At 39.1% G+C, this 20,624-nt stretch overlaps 1 protein-coding gene across 4 annotated transcripts; it reads left to right on the top strand.

Moving 5' to 3' along the window:
- The first annotated feature begins 139 nt into the window (after positions 1 to 139).
- On the top strand, positions 140 to 20,380 carry LOC117144242 (transmembrane and coiled-coil domains protein 2). 4 transcript variants are annotated; one of them, XM_033309317.1, is made up of 10 exons: positions 140 to 292; positions 15,891 to 16,070; positions 17,804 to 18,463; positions 18,543 to 18,607; positions 18,675 to 19,180; positions 19,250 to 19,370; positions 19,453 to 19,557; positions 19,635 to 19,748; positions 19,825 to 20,000; positions 20,065 to 20,380. In XM_033309317.1, exons 2-10 carry the CDS (start codon positions 15,929 to 15,931, stop codon positions 20,189 to 20,191), a joined length of 2,016 nt encoding a protein of 671 aa, XP_033165208.1. In that variant the 5' UTR covers positions 140 to 292; positions 15,891 to 15,928; the 3' UTR covers positions 20,192 to 20,380. The 4 variants fall into 4 exon arrangements, with proteins under 4 accessions (XP_033165208.1, XP_033165207.1, XP_033165210.1 ...); XM_033309316.1 differs by having other exon boundaries at positions 140 to 639; XM_033309318.1 differs by lacking the exon at positions 140 to 292 and adding an exon at positions 16,843 to 16,922 and having other exon boundaries at positions 15,981 to 16,070; positions 17,052 to 18,463.
- The last annotated feature ends 244 nt before the right edge of the window (positions 20,381 to 20,624 follow it).

The raw sequence follows: 20,624 nt of genomic DNA, 5'->3' as shown, positions 1-20,624 counted from the left end.
TATGAAAATATGAAAACGGTCTGGCAGCACGGTTTTAAGTCAGCGGGACCGTTCGGTGGTGTGACCAGGTGCTGACCAGGTGCTCTTTCTGACTTCTATTTGCTTCCTTTGGTTTTCTTCGTCAAGAAGGCGACGACCACACTTACTCTGTGTTGATTTTTAGCGGCGGTTGGTCGTGTGTCGGATAAATCGGAGCGAAGACGAAGGCGAAGAGCAGGCGAAGGCGTCAAGTCAAACAAAAGTAAAGTGCAGCAACTGGCAGCAGACAAGTCGAAAGGGCAGCCAATTAAATGTAAGAAGCGACGTCCGCTGTTTAACAACAAGTATCGCTGATTGTCCAGCCGAGTAACAGTAATTTTCGCGAGGTGCGCAGAGCGAAAGGAAAATCTAATACACAAAAAGTGAAGAGCCAAATTGTTGTTAACAGAGTGTGTGCGTGTGTGTGCTGAGTGCGGCAGTTGTTGTTTTGTTGGTGAGAGAGAAAATCGGAAAAAGGGCGTCGCAGTTTGAAAATTGATGTGTGCATAAAAATCAAGCGCTGCAGCAGCCAAAAAGCGAGAAGAGAGAGCGAGGCAGAGAGCGTGTAAAGCGGACAGCGAGAGAGCGGGTGGCTGCACCTCCATAACTGTTGTTGCAAAGGTGAGTGCGTGCCGAATATTGTTTTTGGTTCAGAATTGTTTATTTAAGTGTACTCTCAACCAGGCCAACACACTCACAACCACACGCCCGCACGTACCTGCGACCCACGAACGTGTGTGTGCGTGTGTGTTGGCCTGCCTGCTTATTTTTTATGCGGAAAAAACACTGATCCAAACTTTTTCGGGCCTCAAGAACCTAATTTTTGGCTCGCCTCGCAAGCCATTAATCTCTGATGTGAACCGACATGGGTTTTATAAAAGCTGGTCAGCAGATAAAAGTGGAACTAATATATACGTACGTATGTACATACGGGAGCCTTTGTTCATTTCAGTTTGTTTCGAATAATAAAGTTATTAAGAAATACTCTACTTTGGTAATTACTTAAGCAGAACCAGTTTGGCCTCTTTGCTGTCAGAGATCATATCACCTCGCCCGATGAATGCGCTCCTCGAAATCGCTGACTTTCCCTGGCATTGCACTTTGATTACTATTTGTTGAAGCCACCGCCTCCCCCCGCCCCGCCCCCTGACATATGCATAACACAATTAACGTTAATAGCGACTTCAATTCAGTACATAATAGCAGGGAATGCGTCTTGTGGCTTGGCAGCAATCACACTTCCCGTTGATCAATTCACTTAGCTGCACATTTGTGTGAGATCGTCTTGAGCAAGTTGGCTTTCTATGGACTCATCTTCCTGTTTGTTGTCATCATAGTTTGTTGCATTTGTTGTTGTTGTTCGGAGACAGGCACGGTTGAATCCACAACAACACGTTTTTGTCAGCAATTGAATTAAATTCAGCGGGCATGATAAATGTAAGCGGACGGAAAATGAAAAGAATCGGCATTTATAGCGAGGCTATCTCTACACAGAGCGAAAAGTATAGAGCTTGTGGAATTTCACAAATTAGTATACTATAAAGAAGTTTTAAATCAATAAAGCTAGAATATCTTAAATTACTAAAAGTTATTGTGCGAAAAAGTGTGGAATGTGTAGATTCTAATTTTGTTCAGTGTAGCTTTCTTGGTCGCTGGTCTCGTTTGCTTGTCAGCTATTTCTGGCGCAGTGTTTATATTATTTATTTAATTTCGTGTGCAGATCAGCCCCCTCCCCCCGCTCCCGCGACTAATCTCTTTTGGCCTGTGACAACTGATGCTTTTATTTATGATTCTGTGGGATCGCATCGCATCGCTCGCATATGCATATGAAATATTTCATATAAATATCATTCGTTAGTTCAAATGCTTAAACTGCTCTGATTTCTGTTTGTTTATTTGATTTGATTTTCAAAAACGGCCACGAGCATGGAAAGCATTTGCTTTTGCTCACTTTGTTGCCAACGGCGCCAAAACACTTGAACACCCCACCGCCAATCTGAATAAATTTTGAGTTTCCGAAAGCCCACAAGAGTGCGAAGACCTAGACTTCGGTCTGCGATGACGTCAAAGAGCAGGTGGGCGGTGGGTGGAGTGGAAAAATGCTGGATTATGAGAGAGCAGATTAGGGCATTGTACTTGCTATCTAGCCACAGGGGTTTAAAATAGCCGATTAGCAGGGGCCAAAATACCGAAAATCACAGCCATTCACTTTACGTGAAATAAAGGAAATCTTTTATTTAATTCATGGTGATATAGGGAAATAAAAGTATTCGGTCCAGAGTATTCATTTTATTGTTTTCTTTTCTTTTAATTGAAGTGTTAATCTGAAGTTATGCTGTTTCGGAAAGTGAAATTTTCCTCAACAAGAATACAATATACCCCTACTGTAAAGTGATTAATTTCCACCATGATCTTTCGCATTTCGTAATTACCACTTTTTCTTATGCTCAAGCGGGTTGACTGCCAATCACTCAATGACTGATCAATTCGGCTTTAGCCATTTGTTATCCGCATTAATTGGCTTTCTCTTTTCCCGCTTCCCCTTCGAACAGCTGAGATCGAAAAGAGTTTTCAATAAACCTCGCGATAAATTACTTTCGGAATCGACCGAGTCCCAGTTTTTGAGACTTCCCAAATCCATTAATCTCCGAATTTTGTGCATTATGCAATACAATCGAAGCATAAAAAAAAAGAGCACGAAAGCACGCAAATTATTTGCATATTTAATTAAGTTTGTTTGATGGGCGAAGGCAACCGCAAAATAAACAGAGTGAAATGTGCTGGCTTTTATTTTGTTCTTGAACTTCCCGCTAAACTAAACCGATTCGAACCGAACCGATTCGATTCGATTCGAGTTGTTTTTGTTTTCCTCGACTTTTCTTCTGTTCTGTTTATTCCCTGCTGTTTTGTTGTTTTGGGCGTGTGCCCAAAAGAGAGAGAGAGAGAGGGCCAACCGGCTATTCAAATGGCTTCTGTCCTGGCAACAAGCGACGCTCCCAAGCGAAATGTTTCACCAGAACCCTAGTTCAGTAATTAAAAATTCACCCCAGAGATAACCCAAAACAATCGCATTTCCGCCTGTGAAGACAAATATAATCGGCAAATATATGTGTTTTTTTTAAATACATGCTACTTTAACTTTAACTACCTCAGGTCTGAGCAGCCATCAAATCTTGATTAGATTCGTCTGCGAACTTTTTCCCACTCCCGTACTAATCGGACTGATTAGGTTTATTAATCATAATTGACTTATAAAGGAATGTTCAATTTGTTCCCTAATGTTTCCTTACTTAGCACAGACCATTGAAACGCTGGGTTTTCAGCCAAATACGCAGAAATGGGCGAGGGAGTGCCACAAAATGGAAATTCTTTCGCAGATTAGAGTTCAGTTACCAAGGTGAGCTTCGGCTTATGGCTTTGCCAGGCCAGCTGATGATGTCAGGCATGCTAATTTAGATTAAACGCTTATATCCATACCTTTGGCTAGACCTCAGTTTCAGTGTTGGTTATTCATCAAATTCCAGTGATTTGGTGCACTATACCTAACGGTTAGGTAGCAAATCTTCTCGGAAACGATTAGTACACTTAAAAAAAGATTTCTCTGTAAAACAATAAAAATCCAGAGATGTCTCTAGACATTTCTGGTTTCTGGGGAAAGTGTTTTAGCGGAGGATCGTATGTATCTGTTTGTTTGGCAGTGACTCATCCACTACAAATATGCTCGACCAGATGACCAAATATGACAATGACCTTATAAGTTCAACTAAACTATAGCTTTTGTTCGTTATTTTTGCCGTTGCCGCTCTGGGGTGGCCCCACACATAAGTTTCAACCACTTCCGTTGTGAAAATTTACACATAAATTGTTAAATTGTTTTGCACAAACAAAAAGAGAGTAACGACAATAGAAACGGCAGTTTTCACTTTCACCTTTTCAGTTTGCCGCGGATGGCGGTGCAAAAGCGGGAAAATGATGGAAAATGCAAAGGGTTGAGGACTTGTCAATCAATAATTTAATGTTTGTTTGACGAGGCGACAACAATTTGCAGGAAACTGAGCGTCGCACCCAAGCGATGGATGGAAAACGCTATAAATGTCGTTTTGATGACTAAGGTGGGTCGAGTATCAGTGCTCCTCAATTGAATTGTTAAAGTAAAATAAAAATAAATATGTATGTAATAAAAACATGGCCATGCACAGACTCTAAAAACATACCAAACTTGATGATGATAACTCAATTTTTGTAGTGAATTTATTTAATGAATAAATCACAAGTAAAAGGTAATTATTCAATTAGAGGTAAGAAAACACGGCGTAGTTAAAGCGATTATGAAATTTGAAAGGCTCCATTGTTCTGAAATTTACACATATATGTACATATGTATATGTACATATGTATATGTACATATGTATGTACATGCTGCCCCTTTTTGGTTGTAGTGTACGCATTCGGTTGAGAACAATTTAAATTCATCAACCGAATGCGATTTGGCATCAGCGGCAGGCACCCATGAATCATTCCGCTTGGGGGCTTGAGTAGTGGGTGGGGATTGGAGCCCCCGCCCACCTCATGCTGTTCATGCTCCAATCTGGCTCCTTCGAAAACGTGTTCCGATCTGTTTTCTTTGTGAGTTTCGGTTCTGGATTTTGGTTTTGGCTTATGTACACCACCACTCGACAAAAACAATGACCAAAAATTGGCAGCGTGCTTTGTGTTTTCCTTTCCTTTCCGGTTTTCTCGGTTTTCATGGGTTTGTATTTCAAGCACGCCACTAGCTCAATGAAGCTGGGTTCGGAAAAATCGAATTTTTGAAATTTAAAAGCTGGAATCGTTTGCCCATTTTTTGCCCATGTTTGCCCACCAATTAGTTTTTTTTGCCCACGTCCAGTTTTTGAGATATGAATTTTCGAACAAGTTCGAAAATTTTCGAAGATCAAAAATTTCACTTTTTTCAAAATTTTTTTTTTTTAATCGCAATAACTTCGTTTGCCCACGTTTGCCCACCCTTTAGAATTTTGAAATTTTCGAAAATTTTCAAAGATCAAAAATTTCACTTTTTTCAATTTTTTTTTTTTAAATCGCAATAACATCGTTTGCCCACGTTTGCCCACCCTTTAGAATTTTGAAAAAATTTATACTTTAGAAAATATAAGACATTCAAGTTTACCTAGGTGTCTTTGCCCATCCTTTGAAATTAATTTTTTTCGTTTGCCCACCCTTTAATATTACATTTTAACGTTTGCCCACCCTTCAAAAGTATTTTTTTTCGTTTGCCCACTCTTAAAAATAAAAAATTTCGAATGCCCACATCTTAAAACTAAAAAATTTCGTTTGCCCATCCTTTAAAATTAGTTTTTTTCGTTTGCCCACCTTTCGAAATTAGTTTTTTTCGTTTGCCCACTCTTAAAAATAAAAAATTTCGATTGCCCACCTCTTAAAACAAAATAATTTCGTTTGCCCATCCTTTAAAATTAGTTTATTTCGTTTGCCCACCCTTTAAAATTAGTTTTTTTCGTTTGCCCACCTTTCGAAATTAGTTTTTTTCGTTTGCCCACTCTTAAAAATAAAAAATTTCGATTGCCCACCTCTTAAAACAAAATAATTTCGTTTGCCCATCCTTTAAAATTAGTTTTTAACGTTTGACCACCCCTTAAAATTTGTTTATAATGTTTGCCCATCGTTTAAACTTAGTTTTTTCGTTAGCCCACCTCAATAAAATAAAAATTTTCAGTTAAAAACATTTGCCCACCCCTTAAAAATGATTTTTTTTCGATTTTCCACCTATATTTAGTTTTAATAAAAACTAATAAAAAAAAAAAAATATATGAACACATATATGTATGTATATAAATATATACATAAATATATATATATATATATATACAAAAAAAAACTATATATATGTATATGTATGTTCATCAACACTTGCATGAAATTTATCAATGATTAACAAGAATTGATAAATTGTAAGCGAATGAATAACATTATATTATAATTATTAAAGAAAAAACCATGTAACGGGTCGCGATCTCCGTATGTATGTTCATTATAATCATATAAGTGCTTCTGTCCGCCGATTTTAAAATATGTGAATTGGCACCACAACTTACAGCTATTACGTACAAATTTAGTTTTAATAGGTGGAAAATCGAAAAAAAATCATTTTTAAGGGGTGGGCAAATGTTTTTAACTGAAAATTTTTATTTTATTGAGGTGGGCTAACGAAAAAACTAAGTTTAAACGATGGGCAAACATTATAAACAAATTTTAAGGGGTGGTCAAACGTTAAAAACTAATTTTAAAGGATGGGCAAACGAAATTATTTTGTTTTAAGAGGTGGGCAATCGAAATTTTTTATTTTTAAGAGTGGGCAAACGAAAAAAACTAATTTCGAAAGGTGGGCAAACGAAAAAAACTAATTTTAAAGGGTGGGCAAACGAAATAAACTAATTTTAAAGGATGGGCAAACGAAATTATTTTGTTTTAAGAGGTGGGCAATCGAAATTTTTTATTTTTAAGAGTGGGCAAACGAAAAAAACTAATTTCGAAAGGTGGGCAAACGAAAAAAACTAATTTTAAAGGGTGGGCAAACGAAATAAACTAATTTTAAAGGATGGGCAAACGAAATTATTTTGTTTTAAGAGGTGGGCAATCGAAATTTTTTATTTTTAAGAGTGGGCAAACGAAAAAAACTAATTTCGAAAGGTGGGCAAACGAAAAAAACTAATTTTAAAGGGTGGGCAAACGAAATAAACTAATTTTAAAGGATGGGCAAACGAAATTATTTTGTTTTAAGAGGTGGGCAATCGAAATTTTTTATTTTTAAGAGTGGGCAAACGAAAAAAACTAATTTCGAAAGGTGGGCAAACGAAAAAAACTAATTTTAAAGGGTGGGCAAACGAAATAAACTAATTTTAAAGGATGGGCAAACGAAATTATTTTGTTTTAAGAGGTGGGCAATCGAAATTTTTTATTTTTAAGAGTGGGCAAACGAAAAAAACTAATTTCGAAAGGTGGGCAAACGAAAAAAACTAATTTTAAAGGATGGGCAAACGAAATTTTTTAGTTTTAAGATGTGGGCATTCGAAATTTTTTATTTTTAAGAGTGGGCAAACGAAAAAAACTAATTTCGAAAGGTGGGCAAACGAAATAAACTAATTTTAAAGGATGGGCAAACGAAATTATTTTGTTTTAAGAGGTGGGCAATCGAAATTTTTTATTTTTAAGAGTGGGCAAACGAAAAAAACTAATTTCGAAAGGTGGGCAAACGAAAAAAACTAATTTTAAAGGGTGGGCAAACGAAATAAACTAATTTTAAAGGATGGGCAAACGAAATTATTTTGTTTTAAGAGGTGGGCAATCGAAATTTTTTATTTTTAAGAGTGGGCAAACGAAAAAAACTAATTTCGAAAGGTGGGCAAACGAAAAAAACTAATTTTAAAGGGTGGGCAAACGAAATAAACTAATTTTAAAGGATGGGCAAACGAAATTATTTTGTTTTAAGAGGTGGGCAATCGAAATTTTTTATTTTTAAGAGTGGGCAAACGAAAAAAACTAATTTCGAAAGGTGGGCAAACGAAAAAAACTAATTTTAAAGGGTGGGCAAACGAAATAAACTAATTTTAAAGGATGGGCAAACGAAATTATTTTGTTTTAAGAGGTGGGCAATCGAAATTTTTTATTTTTAAGAGTGGGCAAACGAAAAAAACTAATTTCGAAAGGTGGGCAAACGAAAAAAACTAATTTTAAAGGATGGGCAAACGAAATTTTTTAGTTTTAAGATGTGGGCATTCGAAATTTTTTATTTTTAAGAGTGGGCAAACGAAAAAAAATACTTTTGAAGGGTGGGCAAACGTTAAAATGTAATATTAAAGGGTGGGCAAACGAAAAAAATTAATTTCAAAGGATGGGCAAAGACACCTAGGTAAACTTGAATGTCTTATATTTTCTAAAGTATAAATTTTTTCAAAATTCTAAAGGGTGGGCAAACGTGGGCAAACGATGTTATTGCGATTTAAAAAAAAAAAATTGAAAAAAGTGAAATTTTTGATCTTTGAAAATTTTCGAAAATTTCAAAATTCTAAAGGGTGGGCAAACGTGGGCAAACGAAGTTATTGCGATTAAAAAAAAAAAATTTTGAAAAAAGTGAAATTTTTGATCTTCGAAAATTTTCGAACTTGTTCGAAAATTCATATCTCAAAAACTGGACGTGGGCAAAAAAAACTAATTGGTGGGCAAACATGGGCAAAAAATGGGCAAACGATTCCAGCTTTTAAATTTCAAAAATTCGATTTTTCCGAACCCAGCTTCTTTGAGCTCACGCCACTCGCAGCGTCTCATTTGTTTATAGCATTTATTTATTTGCTTTATTTGTTCATATTTGCATTTCAGTCATGCGAGCTTTTGCTGACGACGCTCGCTCGTCGGTCAAATTCATTGAACATTCGGTGTAAAAATGTTAAGCAGGTTGCTCTTTGTCCGAATATTCGATGAGTAATATCAACAACAGCTGAACACGACAATCTGAGCTGTGACAAAATTCTACACAATGCGATGAGTCTGCAGACACGTGGAAAATTGGCTGCGGAAAAAGTTTAATCATTTCGGGTTTATTTATAAAGGACCAACACGATTCTAGAGAAAGCAGACGAGTATTCTACTATTCAAATATCTCAGAAATTGGTCGCAAGTATTTTTCCCGGAATAATCAGTGCTAATCAGTTTAATATCTGCCTCACGACTCATTGGTCAATATAATAACGGCAGAAGCAGCTCACTAAAAGTGGCAATCGAAAAGGGGCAATAAGTTATCAATTGAATATTAAGTATTTGCCAAAATATTAATCAAGATGCCTTGCAATTCGACTGTCTTTCTTCAATACGGGACACACCTACTATAATACACCTAATATAATATAAAAGTAAGGAATTTTCATATAATTTCCCAAGAAGCAGCAGTGAGTCACCAAGATTGCCTGAACCTCGCTAACTGTTTCGGGTTTCTCGAGTTTCGAGCGGAGCTCCAAGGTCCGCCCGGCTTAAAGTTCAGCTCGGAGTGGCTCATTTGACAAATGCCATGACACCATAAAATTGATGTCCGAACCCAACTCAACCTCGTTGGGTCTCCTCCTCCTCTTTCCGCGTCTCTGTTTGCCAACGAAAATGTTATTGACCCGCAGCGAGAGTCAATTAGGCGCTTTGCCCAAAATTGAACGATGAAACAATTGGCTTTGGGGCGTGGTCAATATGTGATATAAATAATCATATGCACAATTTCATAAAAATTAATCGAGCTTGAGCAATTAGTTTATGGGCAAGCGGTATATTTATTTTAGTTATGCAATTATTGTGTAATGAGGCAAACAAATTAGTTCGATTGCTCCGTTGATTGATTTTGAATAGGTGACATTAATGGAAACTAATCAGTTGTACTGATTACATTTTAAAATACGATAAATAGCTTCATATATCTATAAAAAAAATAAAATCAAATAAAATGCAAGATCGCTGTTATAGCTGCCTTATTCTAATACAAATTATAGTTCATTGGATTGATGATTTTGGCTGCAACATTTCAAGAACATTTCGATTATCCAACGTAGCGCAACCTTCACCTGTGGGCGGGGTCAAGGTTTTGATCTTTCGATAGACTATCTTTTGCAAACACAAAGCGTGGGGAATAATTATAAAAAAAAATAATAAAAAAGCGAACACCCACAGCCGCTTGCTTTGGTGTGGAAGCAAGCCATAAAATAGTGTCCAATGTGCCATGAGTTATGGGCGAAACATCTTCTGGTCCACTAGAAGTATCTGCCAAGTTTCAGCAGCATCATGTTGGCCCCACATGCTGGACTCGTGCTGCGAGTATCTCAAAGAAAGTGGCACAAACCAATTGCGTTAATGGGAAGCCGCAGCGGAAGAGCTGGTCCCGCAGAGAGAAAATGGAGAATTGGCACCGCAGACTGGTAGCATAAGGCATTGGATAACTGTCATAAAGGTAATTGCCTGGCTGACTACTCAGTTGTTAACTGCGAAACTTTTCCGAACCACAAAAACCACACGAAAAACCCAGCTAGCGGAGAAAATGTCCAAAGAACCGATCCGAAAGTACTTACCACATTTTCAATGGATATTGGCTGCCCTCCTGGTAAAATTTTAAAACCCTACTTTCTAGTGACAGAGCAGAAAAATTTATGGCCAGCGATTGCAGAGCAATAAAGATTATGTACTGAACTGATAATTAGGTAGTATTTACAATTCTATGCCCATAAAATGTATCAAAGAAGTGGCTGGCAAACAAGACAAAATGTGTAAAGGATTCCATTTAAAAATTCAATACTACGCGATCGCAACAAGAAAAGATAACTACTACCAAGTTTGTGACACATTTTTATAATTTGCAGAGGCATTTGTTTTGTACAGGAAACGGTTTTTCCATATATAGTAAAGGTGTTCCGAGTCATATAGTCAACACATATAGTGTTGGTCAACAATATGACGTGTTCCTGGGAGTCGTTCCAGCTCCGATTCCGCCTTCTGCATATAGAGGTAATGATATCACGTTTCCTTCATTTGTTTTCAATAGGGCGGTGAATCAAATGTTATATTTACACACTCGATGTGACACCAATTGGATGTGGGTTTAGCCGACACCTGAGGGCTGATTAGTGTCAGGTGTGTGGGCTTCTTGGGGACATTAGATAAGGCCGAAGCACGACCGACCAGTTGATAGGCAATCTTTCCGCGAAAAGTTCCAAAACATGAAAACTTGGTTAGCAGAGGAAAATCAAAGTGGCAACAAATTGACTTGTCCTGAGTATAATTTGTAGGGTTTATTTCTAAACTAAAGCATTCCCATATCTCAGGAAAAATGACTTAATTTGGTGCATTCGAATTTATCGAATTACTTTTGCTTCTACTTTGCCGGAAATTGCCAAGTCATTCTGTAACTATTTTCATTTCAAAAGGCAGTAAGTAGTACAAAACGGCGGTTAGGCCATAAATCAAGTTTTATCTTTATGTTTTACGACAATGATTCACAGAAAGATTTATGTTTGCAGATACACCTGGAACGCTGTCTAAATATTTTTTGTGTTATACTTCTACAATTCGCTAATGGGTGAAGAAAGTCGGTGGATTGTTCTTTATCGTTATCTAAGACCCATTGATTCGATTTGCACCCGTGCTACCCACTAATTATGGATTGATAGTGAAATAAGTTTTCCCTCTCACTTTTCCCACTTACACAACACAACCCTTGGGCTGATTGATTGATAAATACGGTTTGTAATTAAAATACCATTGCAATGGCTGATATCTTTCGGTGGCAGTTTGAAAATAGATACACTGGGTATACATTGCAGCGATAATAAGCTTATTGAAAATAGCACAGTCGTTCCTTTCTTTTCCCGGTTATTTTTTGTGGTTGCGGTTGTCGATTATGAGGGTTCCCAGTGTGCTTATCTAAAACAAAAAACAAAAAAACAAAGCCAACTTGTGGCGCAACTCTTTTGTTTTAGGTACCCTCTCTAAGGTTGCTTGGATTTTCAGATTCAATATGTAAAGATACGATACAGATATGCTCAACTGTCATTAGAAAGCAGAAAATATCGATATATCTGCTTTTAAAGATATAATTGTTAATGATCATCGCTTTTAACTGTTTCCTTTTATTTTTAAGCATCAACAAAAGCTTACATGTAAAATAAAACATAAATCAAGTGGATTCTAGTATTGCAGATTTAAGCTGTTCTATCAAAGTTATAGTTAGTCCGCTTCTATCGTTAAGAATTTGGAAATTTCTCCCTCGCACTGCCACTGAGTAGCGGGTATCTGATAGTCGAGCAACTCGACCACAGCGTTCTCCCCAGTTTTTATGTACACTTAGCATGAATCACGACTCGCACTTGACACCTGCCACCCACCTTACCCCCTTCCACCACCACCACCACATTTTGTATCTGGCAACGAATGAGAACAAAGTCGTCAGCCCCCCGTAAATAAAGAAAAGGCAAAAAAAACACACAATCAGGCTACAACACCTGCAATAATAAAACACAACGCAAAATGCTGAAACAACGACGGCGGCAAAGTAACATCTATAAAATACATTGACAACCAAGCGACTTGTTAAATTGTTGAGGTAATGGGCCAGCAGTCGAAAGTTGAGTCACAATTGTTTATGTTTCTTTGGCCTCTTTCCTTGACTTTTACGGGTTTTGTTGGGCAAACTTTGCAATTCTTCACGAAAAGTTCAATTGCTGCTGTACATACATACGTACATACACGTACATATGCTTTAATACCCTGACCTGCACAACATTTATGATACTGTCGGCTTCAGTTTTCGCAGCTCTTACATAATCGGAAAGAGAGTTTTGACATTCCGGCAAAGCTGTTGTGAGTCGCGATAAGAAACCAAAGCGCACACTCGAACAAGTTAATAAATATTTACCCCTACAGTTTCTACAAATGTATATAAAACATAGATCAGTTTTTCCTATAAAGATCAAGAATGCAAGGGCCTGTTGTAAACCTTGAGTAGTGCAATAACTTAATATTCTATCGTCTCCACACGTAAGGAGCCAATTAGTGCCGTGCAATTGGAATAAACTGTGTACCGTGAGGTCATTTGAATTCGAATTTATTCCAGACAGCATTATTTATGTGGCAGAAATGCGGACCAAAGTCCACAAAATTCCATCTAATGATAGAATTACTCACAGTTCACAGGGCGATGTGGATGCAATGGATGGAGGCACGTTTCCATGTTTGGGCGGCAGACCGACTGGGTGAAAATGCAAACGAGACCGAGAGTCAGTTCTGTAATTACTTGCTCGCTGTCTGTGCATACGACTTATAATTTAATGCGGTTCTTTATATTTATAATCCAAGCGCGGCGACCTTCACAAAAGATAACCTGCTGCGCTGCCGAGTCGGAATCCCGAGATTTTTGCATGCGGAACGTGGCATGTGGATGTGGTTGGTCATTAGCAAATGTCTTGGCATAATTGAATCTGCATTCTAAGTATGCAAAAGTATGCAGGGTCAAATTGGCAATTGTACAATTTGTACACTTTGTTATGGAAAGGCTTGTAAGGTTATCCAAGCATCATATTGCAATAAAACTTAATGCATACAAAGGATTGTGCAATAATGGTACTTATATATAAGGAACCTGATTAAAGATGAATTCCCATCGAAGATGAAATGCTTTTAAAATGTTGGGTATAAAAATTCTATTTAATTGTGTTGAACCTTTGACAGAATAGCACTTTCTAATAGATTTTTTAAATCTTACTAAAATTATATGCTATATGTATAACAATATAACCCAATAAAGTTTAACGCACTTCAAGTTCTCAGTGCTATTATATGACTGCCTGCGGGTTTATGCTAATGCACTGGCTTGTGTCATAGGTCTGGGCCTTTATCAATTATCTCTGGACTTTGAACCAGAACCACCCTCCCTACTTAGTGATAAAAATGCGGAACCGATTTGATTCGTTTTTTTCCCTGCTGAATCTCCCGGGTTCATATGCACCGAAAACAGACTATTGATAACTCACATTCGCTGCAGATGGGTTGTACTCTGGCCTGTTTGCTTCCTTATCACCACAAATTGCGACTTGTTCCATACAATCATCTCAGAAATTGAAGAACAGAAAGAGGTTAACACGAGAGGAAATATGAAGTGCGACATCGTGTGAGTTTCAAAGTCGTGAGTGCAGTGACCCTGAATCTTTTTCAATTTGCATTGCATAGCATTTTGTGCTTCGCTCAGTACAAATTGATAAGCTTACTTTGAATGAGTTGGGTTTACAATGTAAGCAGATAATTGTATTTAATTTAATTTTTATTTTATTACCATTTAAGTTAAGCTAAAAGAACTTTGAACTGCCTTCCTTTCAAATGTGTAATTTAATCATCTGCATAATACTATGGATCAATTTAAATCTCTGAAGATAGTATCCAACAGAACTTATTGTTATTAGTCTGAGTATAGGGCATTCGCAATTCGTTGCGGACTTTCTTCGCTTCGCTTGATATATAATATCAATGCGCTTATTGTTATTTTGTCGTTGTTTTGTTTTCTGTTTAAGCAACTGTGCAAGAAAGCGAATGGGAAGCGAGTCGCGGAATAACAAACAAAGCACGAAAAACAGAAGAAGGTTACAAAATACGTTGATTAAAATTCACAAACAAACTGAAAGAAAGGGGCACAAAGAAAATGATTATGCTCGATTCACACAGCAAAACGTCGTAGCTGAAGGCACCGAACCCATTCCATGCCATTCCATACCATCCGTCCAGACCTCCACTTCCTCCAGACCACCACTTCCTCCACAAACCCATCAGCTGTGGCGCAGTCAAGTGCAGATGAGCATTTGGGTTGAAAGCGCAACGGACTGAGTGGGTCCATCTTTATCTATCACTGTCCTCTCATATCTTTTCTGGTTCTGGCTTCTCGGTACAGAAAAAAGTGATGGCTAGCATGGATATAAAATGTATCTATAAGGAATGAATCTCTAAGGAAAGTACCTATACCATCATGCAATGACTTTAAGAATCATTGACACCTTTCCAAATAGTTTACTTGACAAAGGCTTACAGCATAAAAAAAATATCATATCATACATCATATAATATACATAATAAATATGTTCATATACATCATAGATACATACGTATCTGAGATACGTTTAAATATAAACTCAAACCTTCAATAACAAAGAATTCTTTTTAACTATCGATGCTATTTCTGTAGTTGAATTCCTTGATTATTCTGTACATAGAATAATGTTTATATTCAGTTCAATCCTCTAGGTGCACAATATTATTGGTTTTAAGATTCACTGTAAATGTTTTTCATATTTACTGTTATTTTAGTAATGTTTATATGTAGCTATAAACCAGGTCGAGCGTTTGCCATGCAAAGTGTTAGACTGTTAAAATGTCTGGCACTGTTATATGTGTGGGGATAAGCTTAAAGGGGTTTTACCGAACGGAAAATTACCCGAAAAATGCAAAGCGCATAAAGAAAAAGCGGAACGTGAGTGGAAAGTGCTGCTTGTGGACTCTCAATTGGTTCAAGTGAAGTAACAATGGGGTAGGTCTTCAGTGGGCGTGAAAGTTATATCCATTAAAGCCGATTACGATCTGGAACGGCATCCGTGCAGACGAACCAGCTAAGTCTAACCGATTCACTTGACGAGCAGCATAAATGTAATGGAATTCGAAATATTCCCTTGGGCTGATTAAATACAGTGAATTATATGCGTGTTAATGGAAGGAGAACCCAAATGGGTGTGCTGACAAAAAGGCTGCTTATGATCAAGTAAACAATTCATATCGCGGTGCACACAATGATAATGATGAGGCGTCTGTTGTCTTTATTGAAGACCCTCCTCCCACAAACGAACATCATTGACATGCCGCCCATGCCACTTGAGTTCTACACTTTTCAGGCGGAGAACTCACATAATCAGTCTCTATATGGTTCTCTGATACAGTGGGTTGGTAGTAAAGGGGGGGAGTATCCACAACAAATTGCTACCGTATCTAGTTAAGAATAGATTGTATACATATCTGGAGGCGAGCACTTGAAATGTGTCAGCGATGACACTATTTTTGGGATATTTGAATTTTCAAGATGCTTTCCATCAGCCAAGAAATGCCAGGAATGTATAGAATTTATTATTCCATGTGCTCCACTTTTCTTCGCACTTGTATACAAACATATATGAAATAATCCGATTATGCACGGATTATCAGCTGGCGGACTTGGTTGATTCACCTTTAGACTTTGCCACTTAGCCTAGAAAACGTACTGAAAATATTGTTATTTATTCGATTCTCTTGTTTCCTTGCAGTCAGCGAAATCGTGGTCATTGAATGGCAGCCAGCAATAATGGACACAGCGCCTAATGCGGCCCATAATCCGAACCAGAATCGGGACTTCCTAACGCTGAAGCCCCTGCGTCCATCCCGCGGTTCCAGCTCGAATCTGCGCGCCAGTCGCTCACCCTCTGCCAGCCGCAGCACCGAGCAAAGTAATTATCAATTATGATTACCAATCCTCCGGACTCCTCCTCCCAAACCACCGAGACCATCATCCCCTCCTCGGGCTCCTTCTGGTCCATTAGTCAGTCGCTTAATTGGAATGATTGGGTCGTGTTAAAGCCGGAGCTTCCTGCATCTTATCAGCGGGGCTTATGTTCATCTGGGAGTCTGGATGTGGGGCTAAGCTCATTTTCGATAGGGAGTGCTAGCTATCAGTGTTGGTTAATACTATTATAATACCGCTATCAACTAGTTTTTACAGCTGTAGATCTACAGCATAATTAGTATAAAGTAGGGAAAGTAAGGAGAATGGTCGTTTTATCATACACCTAAATAATATGATAGTGCTTTGTTAGTTTACTTTGGCGTATTATTTTTAGTTTGACAATACATACTCTCTAAGTCAACTTTTTAACTAAAAATGTTACTCTCTTAGTTAGTTCTGCAGATTTTCCTCGGGGTTCACAGTATGTCATTCCATTATGAATTTCCACCCCGGCTGTGGTTGAGCGATGACTCATCTTCCAGAATCCAAAGACCGTCCATACACCCCCCTATACGCCCATTATTCGCAATGTATTCACGAGTTCGGCATCAACAAGCTTACGGACAGCCATTTATAAATCAAAAAAAAAAGTATAGCACACTTTTGAGTGCCTTGGTCATTGTATTATTCATTTGACTGTGCCTAACATCTGTTATTTGTTTGATTGCACACTTTACATATTTTTGTTTATATCTTTTTATATTTTCCTTGTTTAGCTTTGTAACCGTTGAATGTTAGCCTGCCTAACTAGCTACACTTGCAAATCAAGCAAACCCAATCAGAATCATTGACAAATGTAGGTATACCAGTACTATAAAACTCAATTTGTTTTGCAAGTAACCTGCACACTCCATGCACTTTCGTCACCACACTCACGCACTCATTCACATAATCGTTTTACTACTTATTTTGGTTCTATTCACAGCGAAAACACGCGATTTAAACGCTATTAAACTGCCTGCCACTGCTTCTTCTTCTCCCTGATTCTTTTGTCTCTGTTCTTCTTTGTTGTCTGTCTCTTTCCGCGACTCAAACACAGGCTGTCGAGCTGTCAATAAAAAACTGAAATAACTCTTTTCAACACTTATTCATTATACATTCATCAAATAAACTAAATTGTAAATCAGCGCTTGTGTGTGAGCCAATTACACATTTTCAAACTCAAAAGATCAAGTGAATAATTAAAGATTAAAGAAACTAAAAACTAATTTTTAAAAAACCGTGCTTTATAAAACATTACGTTCATGGAAATTCGACAAGTCATCTTACAAGCAATTTTCCAACTTGTGATAAAATTAAAATTGAATAAACAGCGGGAATCGCATCACTAAAATAATTTATCAAATTCTTTTAAAACATTTTAACTTAAAATAATTAAAATTGTTACAAACTTTGAATAGAGAAGCAAAAATAAATCTAATTTCAAATGAAAATTAAAAAGTAATCAGTAAGACATGGATATGAAATGAATACAGATAAAACAAAAGAGCTAAACTTAAAAATAACTCATTACATCACCATCCATCCCACCACACAATGATCGTTAAGAACTGAACTTTTTTGTGCTGCTTCAAACGCGCCTCATGATCAACAAAATTTGAACGAAGACAAAAAATACGCAGATAAGTCTTACAAAATAACCCAAGTCGTACCTTTCTATGCGCCACAATTCGCCAGTGTCCCGGGAGCGAGCCAGCGAGGCAGCGGCAGCCACTCAGACAGCAGCAGCCACAGCGGGAGGAGCAACTGCCCACTCCGCCGCAGGAACTGGTGGAGGATCTGCAGCAGCAACGACTTCGGCTGGAGGGGCCACGTCCGGATCCGGAACGGCCTCGGCGAACACGAACAGCAATTCCTCGGCCTCATCCAGCACAGTGGCAGCTGCACAGGCGGCTGTCTTCAGCGGCGGCAACACGGTGACCGGAAGTTTGGGCAGCGCCGGGGTGGTGGCTCGTGGCTTCCGCAGCCACAGCCCCACCCATAGGCGGAGGAGTCGCGAGCGCCAGCGACGCACGCATGGCTCTGACCAGGGCGGTCTGCTGGCCTACAGCGGTCTCGTTGGCGTCAACGACATGACGGATTTCTTGGGTCCACAGCAGAGCGGAGGAGGCGGCGGCGGCGGTGGAAGCGCCGGCACGGGCAGCGGTCTGGAGGATTCGCGCCTCTCCGGCAACGAGGACTACTACTCGTCCTTCGTCTCAGACGAGTTCGACAGCAGCAAGAAGGTCCATCGCCGCTGCCATGAACGCAGCTCCAGCGTTCAGGCCATCGACCGATTAAACACGAAGATCCAATGCACCAAGGAGTCCATCCGACAGGAGCAAACTGCCAGAGACGGTGAGTAGATAATCAATCGACTCTAAAATGTATAAAGTTTATACAAGTGAATTACATTTTGACTAATTGTTTAATTTAGATAATGTCAACGAGTATCTGAAGTTGGCAGCCAGTGCAGACAAGCAGCAGCTGCAGCGCATCAAGGTATGCACAATCACTTATCTCTTTACAATAATTAAATAATTAATATCGATGTGATACTCCTTGACAGGCTGTCTTTGAGAAAAAGAACCAGAAGAGCGCACACAATATCTCGCAGCTGCAAAAAAAGCTGGACAACTACACGAAGCGGGCCAAGGACTTGCAGAATCACCAGTTCCAGACGAAGAGCCAGCACCGTCAGCCGCGCGAGGTGCTGCGGGATGTCGGCCAGGGTCTCCGCAACGTGGGAGGCAACATCCGCGATGGCATCACTGGCTTCTCCGGTTCGGTGATGTCCAAGCCACGAGAGTTTGCGCACCTGATCAAGAACAAGTTTGGCAGCGCCGACAACATCAACCAGATGAGCGAGGCCGAGCTACAGGGCATGCAGTCTGCCAATGCCGATGTTTTGGGCAGCGAGCGCTTGCAGCAAGTGCCTGGAGCCGGAACCTCTACGGGCTCAGGCGGCGGCGGGCAGAACAACAACACCGGCGGAGCGGGAAGCGGCACGGGAAAGTTCAACAGTGACAATGGCAGCGAATGCAGCAGCGTAACGAGCGAAAGCATACCGGGAGGGTAGGAATTTGACCAAAGACAAAGATGGATACGATCCTAACGAACTATGCTTGTTATATTTGCTTATAGGTCTGGTAAAAGCCAGTCGGGAGCCAGCCAATACCACATAGTGCTCAAGACATTGCTAACAGAGCTGGCCGAGCGAAAGGCCGAGAACGAGAAGCTCAAGGAGCGCATCGAACGACTCGAGGTACGCGTGTTCTATTGAAAAGCCAGCGGAACCCCCGTGTTATTACCACTAATATTCGAACCTCCTTTTCTATTTTCGATAGACGGGCCAAAAGGAATTCAACAATCTGACCGCCACACTCGAAAGTGAACGCTATCGTGCCGAGGGACTCGAGGAGCAAATCAATGACTTGACGGAATTACATCAGGTTCGTAGTTCACTTGGCTGACGCTTTGGCAGTTTGCCCGACATTCGTGCTCATGCTTTGCCGCCTTTGTTCGACAGAATGAAATTGAGAATCTGAAGCAAACGATTGCCGACATGGAGGAGAAAGTACAATACCAAAGCGATGAAAGACTACGTGACGTCAACGAGGTGCTCGAGAACTGTCAAACGAGGGTAAGTTCGAACGCTTGGGGATTCCAGCCCCAATATACGCCAAATGCAAACCGATTCTAAGCGAGCTCCTCCACAGATATCAAAAATGGAGCACATGTCGCAGCAACAATATGTCACCGTCGAGGGCATTGATAATTCGAATGCGCGGGCCTTGGTTGTGAAACTCATCAATGTGGTATTAACGATACTGCAAGTGGTGCTCCTGCTTGTGGCCACCGCTGCAGGCATCATAATGCCTTTTCTCAAAACGAGGTAGCTACTTGTGAATTCGATTGCACGTTGAACACAACTAATATATTTGTTTGCTCGTATCCAGGGTTCGCGTTCTCACAACGTTTTTGTCTATTTGTTTCGTCATCTTTGTGATACGACAGTGGCCGGATGTCCAGGACATTGGATCCGGCCTGGTGCGGCATCTCAAGCAATCGCTGGTGGTGAAGTAAACTACGTGGGCTTGGTGGCCGCCGTCTCATCTACCGGGTAGTTGACACGTTCTTTAGTTATGTATCCTAAGTTCTAAAGTGCATATGTTGTATATAGCTTATCGATAACGATTATAACAATAATTTTTAACTGAAATTGTATCAATTATCAACACGAACACACCCGAGAAACTGTACAAAACATTCATACACCCTAGCACACACACACCTAATCATCACACCAGACTCTCGCATCAAATCTAGCAAAATTGATTTAAACTATGTAATAACATGAAAATGCTGACATGTCTCCGTGCATTACTCACTATATTTAAACATACATAATTTATGTATTACCTATATAAAATATTTACATTACTATAAAATAATTGAAAATATATTAAAATGAAAGTTTGTATAAATCGGGAATTTATTTATTTCGGGGAATTTTTTA

This window comes from Drosophila mauritiana, chromosome 3R (assembly GCF_004382145.1).
Source record: "Drosophila mauritiana strain mau12 chromosome 3R, ASM438214v1, whole genome shotgun sequence".
NCBI lineage: Eukaryota > Metazoa > Arthropoda > Insecta > Diptera > Drosophilidae > Drosophila > Drosophila mauritiana.
The sequence above is the reverse complement of the archived record's forward strand: the minus strand, read 5'-3'. Positions and strand labels throughout refer to the sequence as shown.

Excerpts from the sequence above, each read along its gene's own strand:
- LOC117144242 (XM_033309317.1), top strand. The coding sequence starts at position 15,929 with ATGGACACAGCGCCTAATGCGGCCCATAATCCGAACCAGAATCGGGAC. Across the intron at positions 19,181-19,249 it reads AGCGAAAGCATACCGGGAGG|GTCTGGTAAAAGCCAGTCGG; the intron begins GTAGGAATTTGA and ends ATTTGCTTATAG. Across the intron at positions 19,558-19,634 it reads ACTTGACGGAATTACATCAG|AATGAAATTGAGAATCTGAA; the intron begins GTTCGTAGTTCA and ends TTTGTTCGACAG.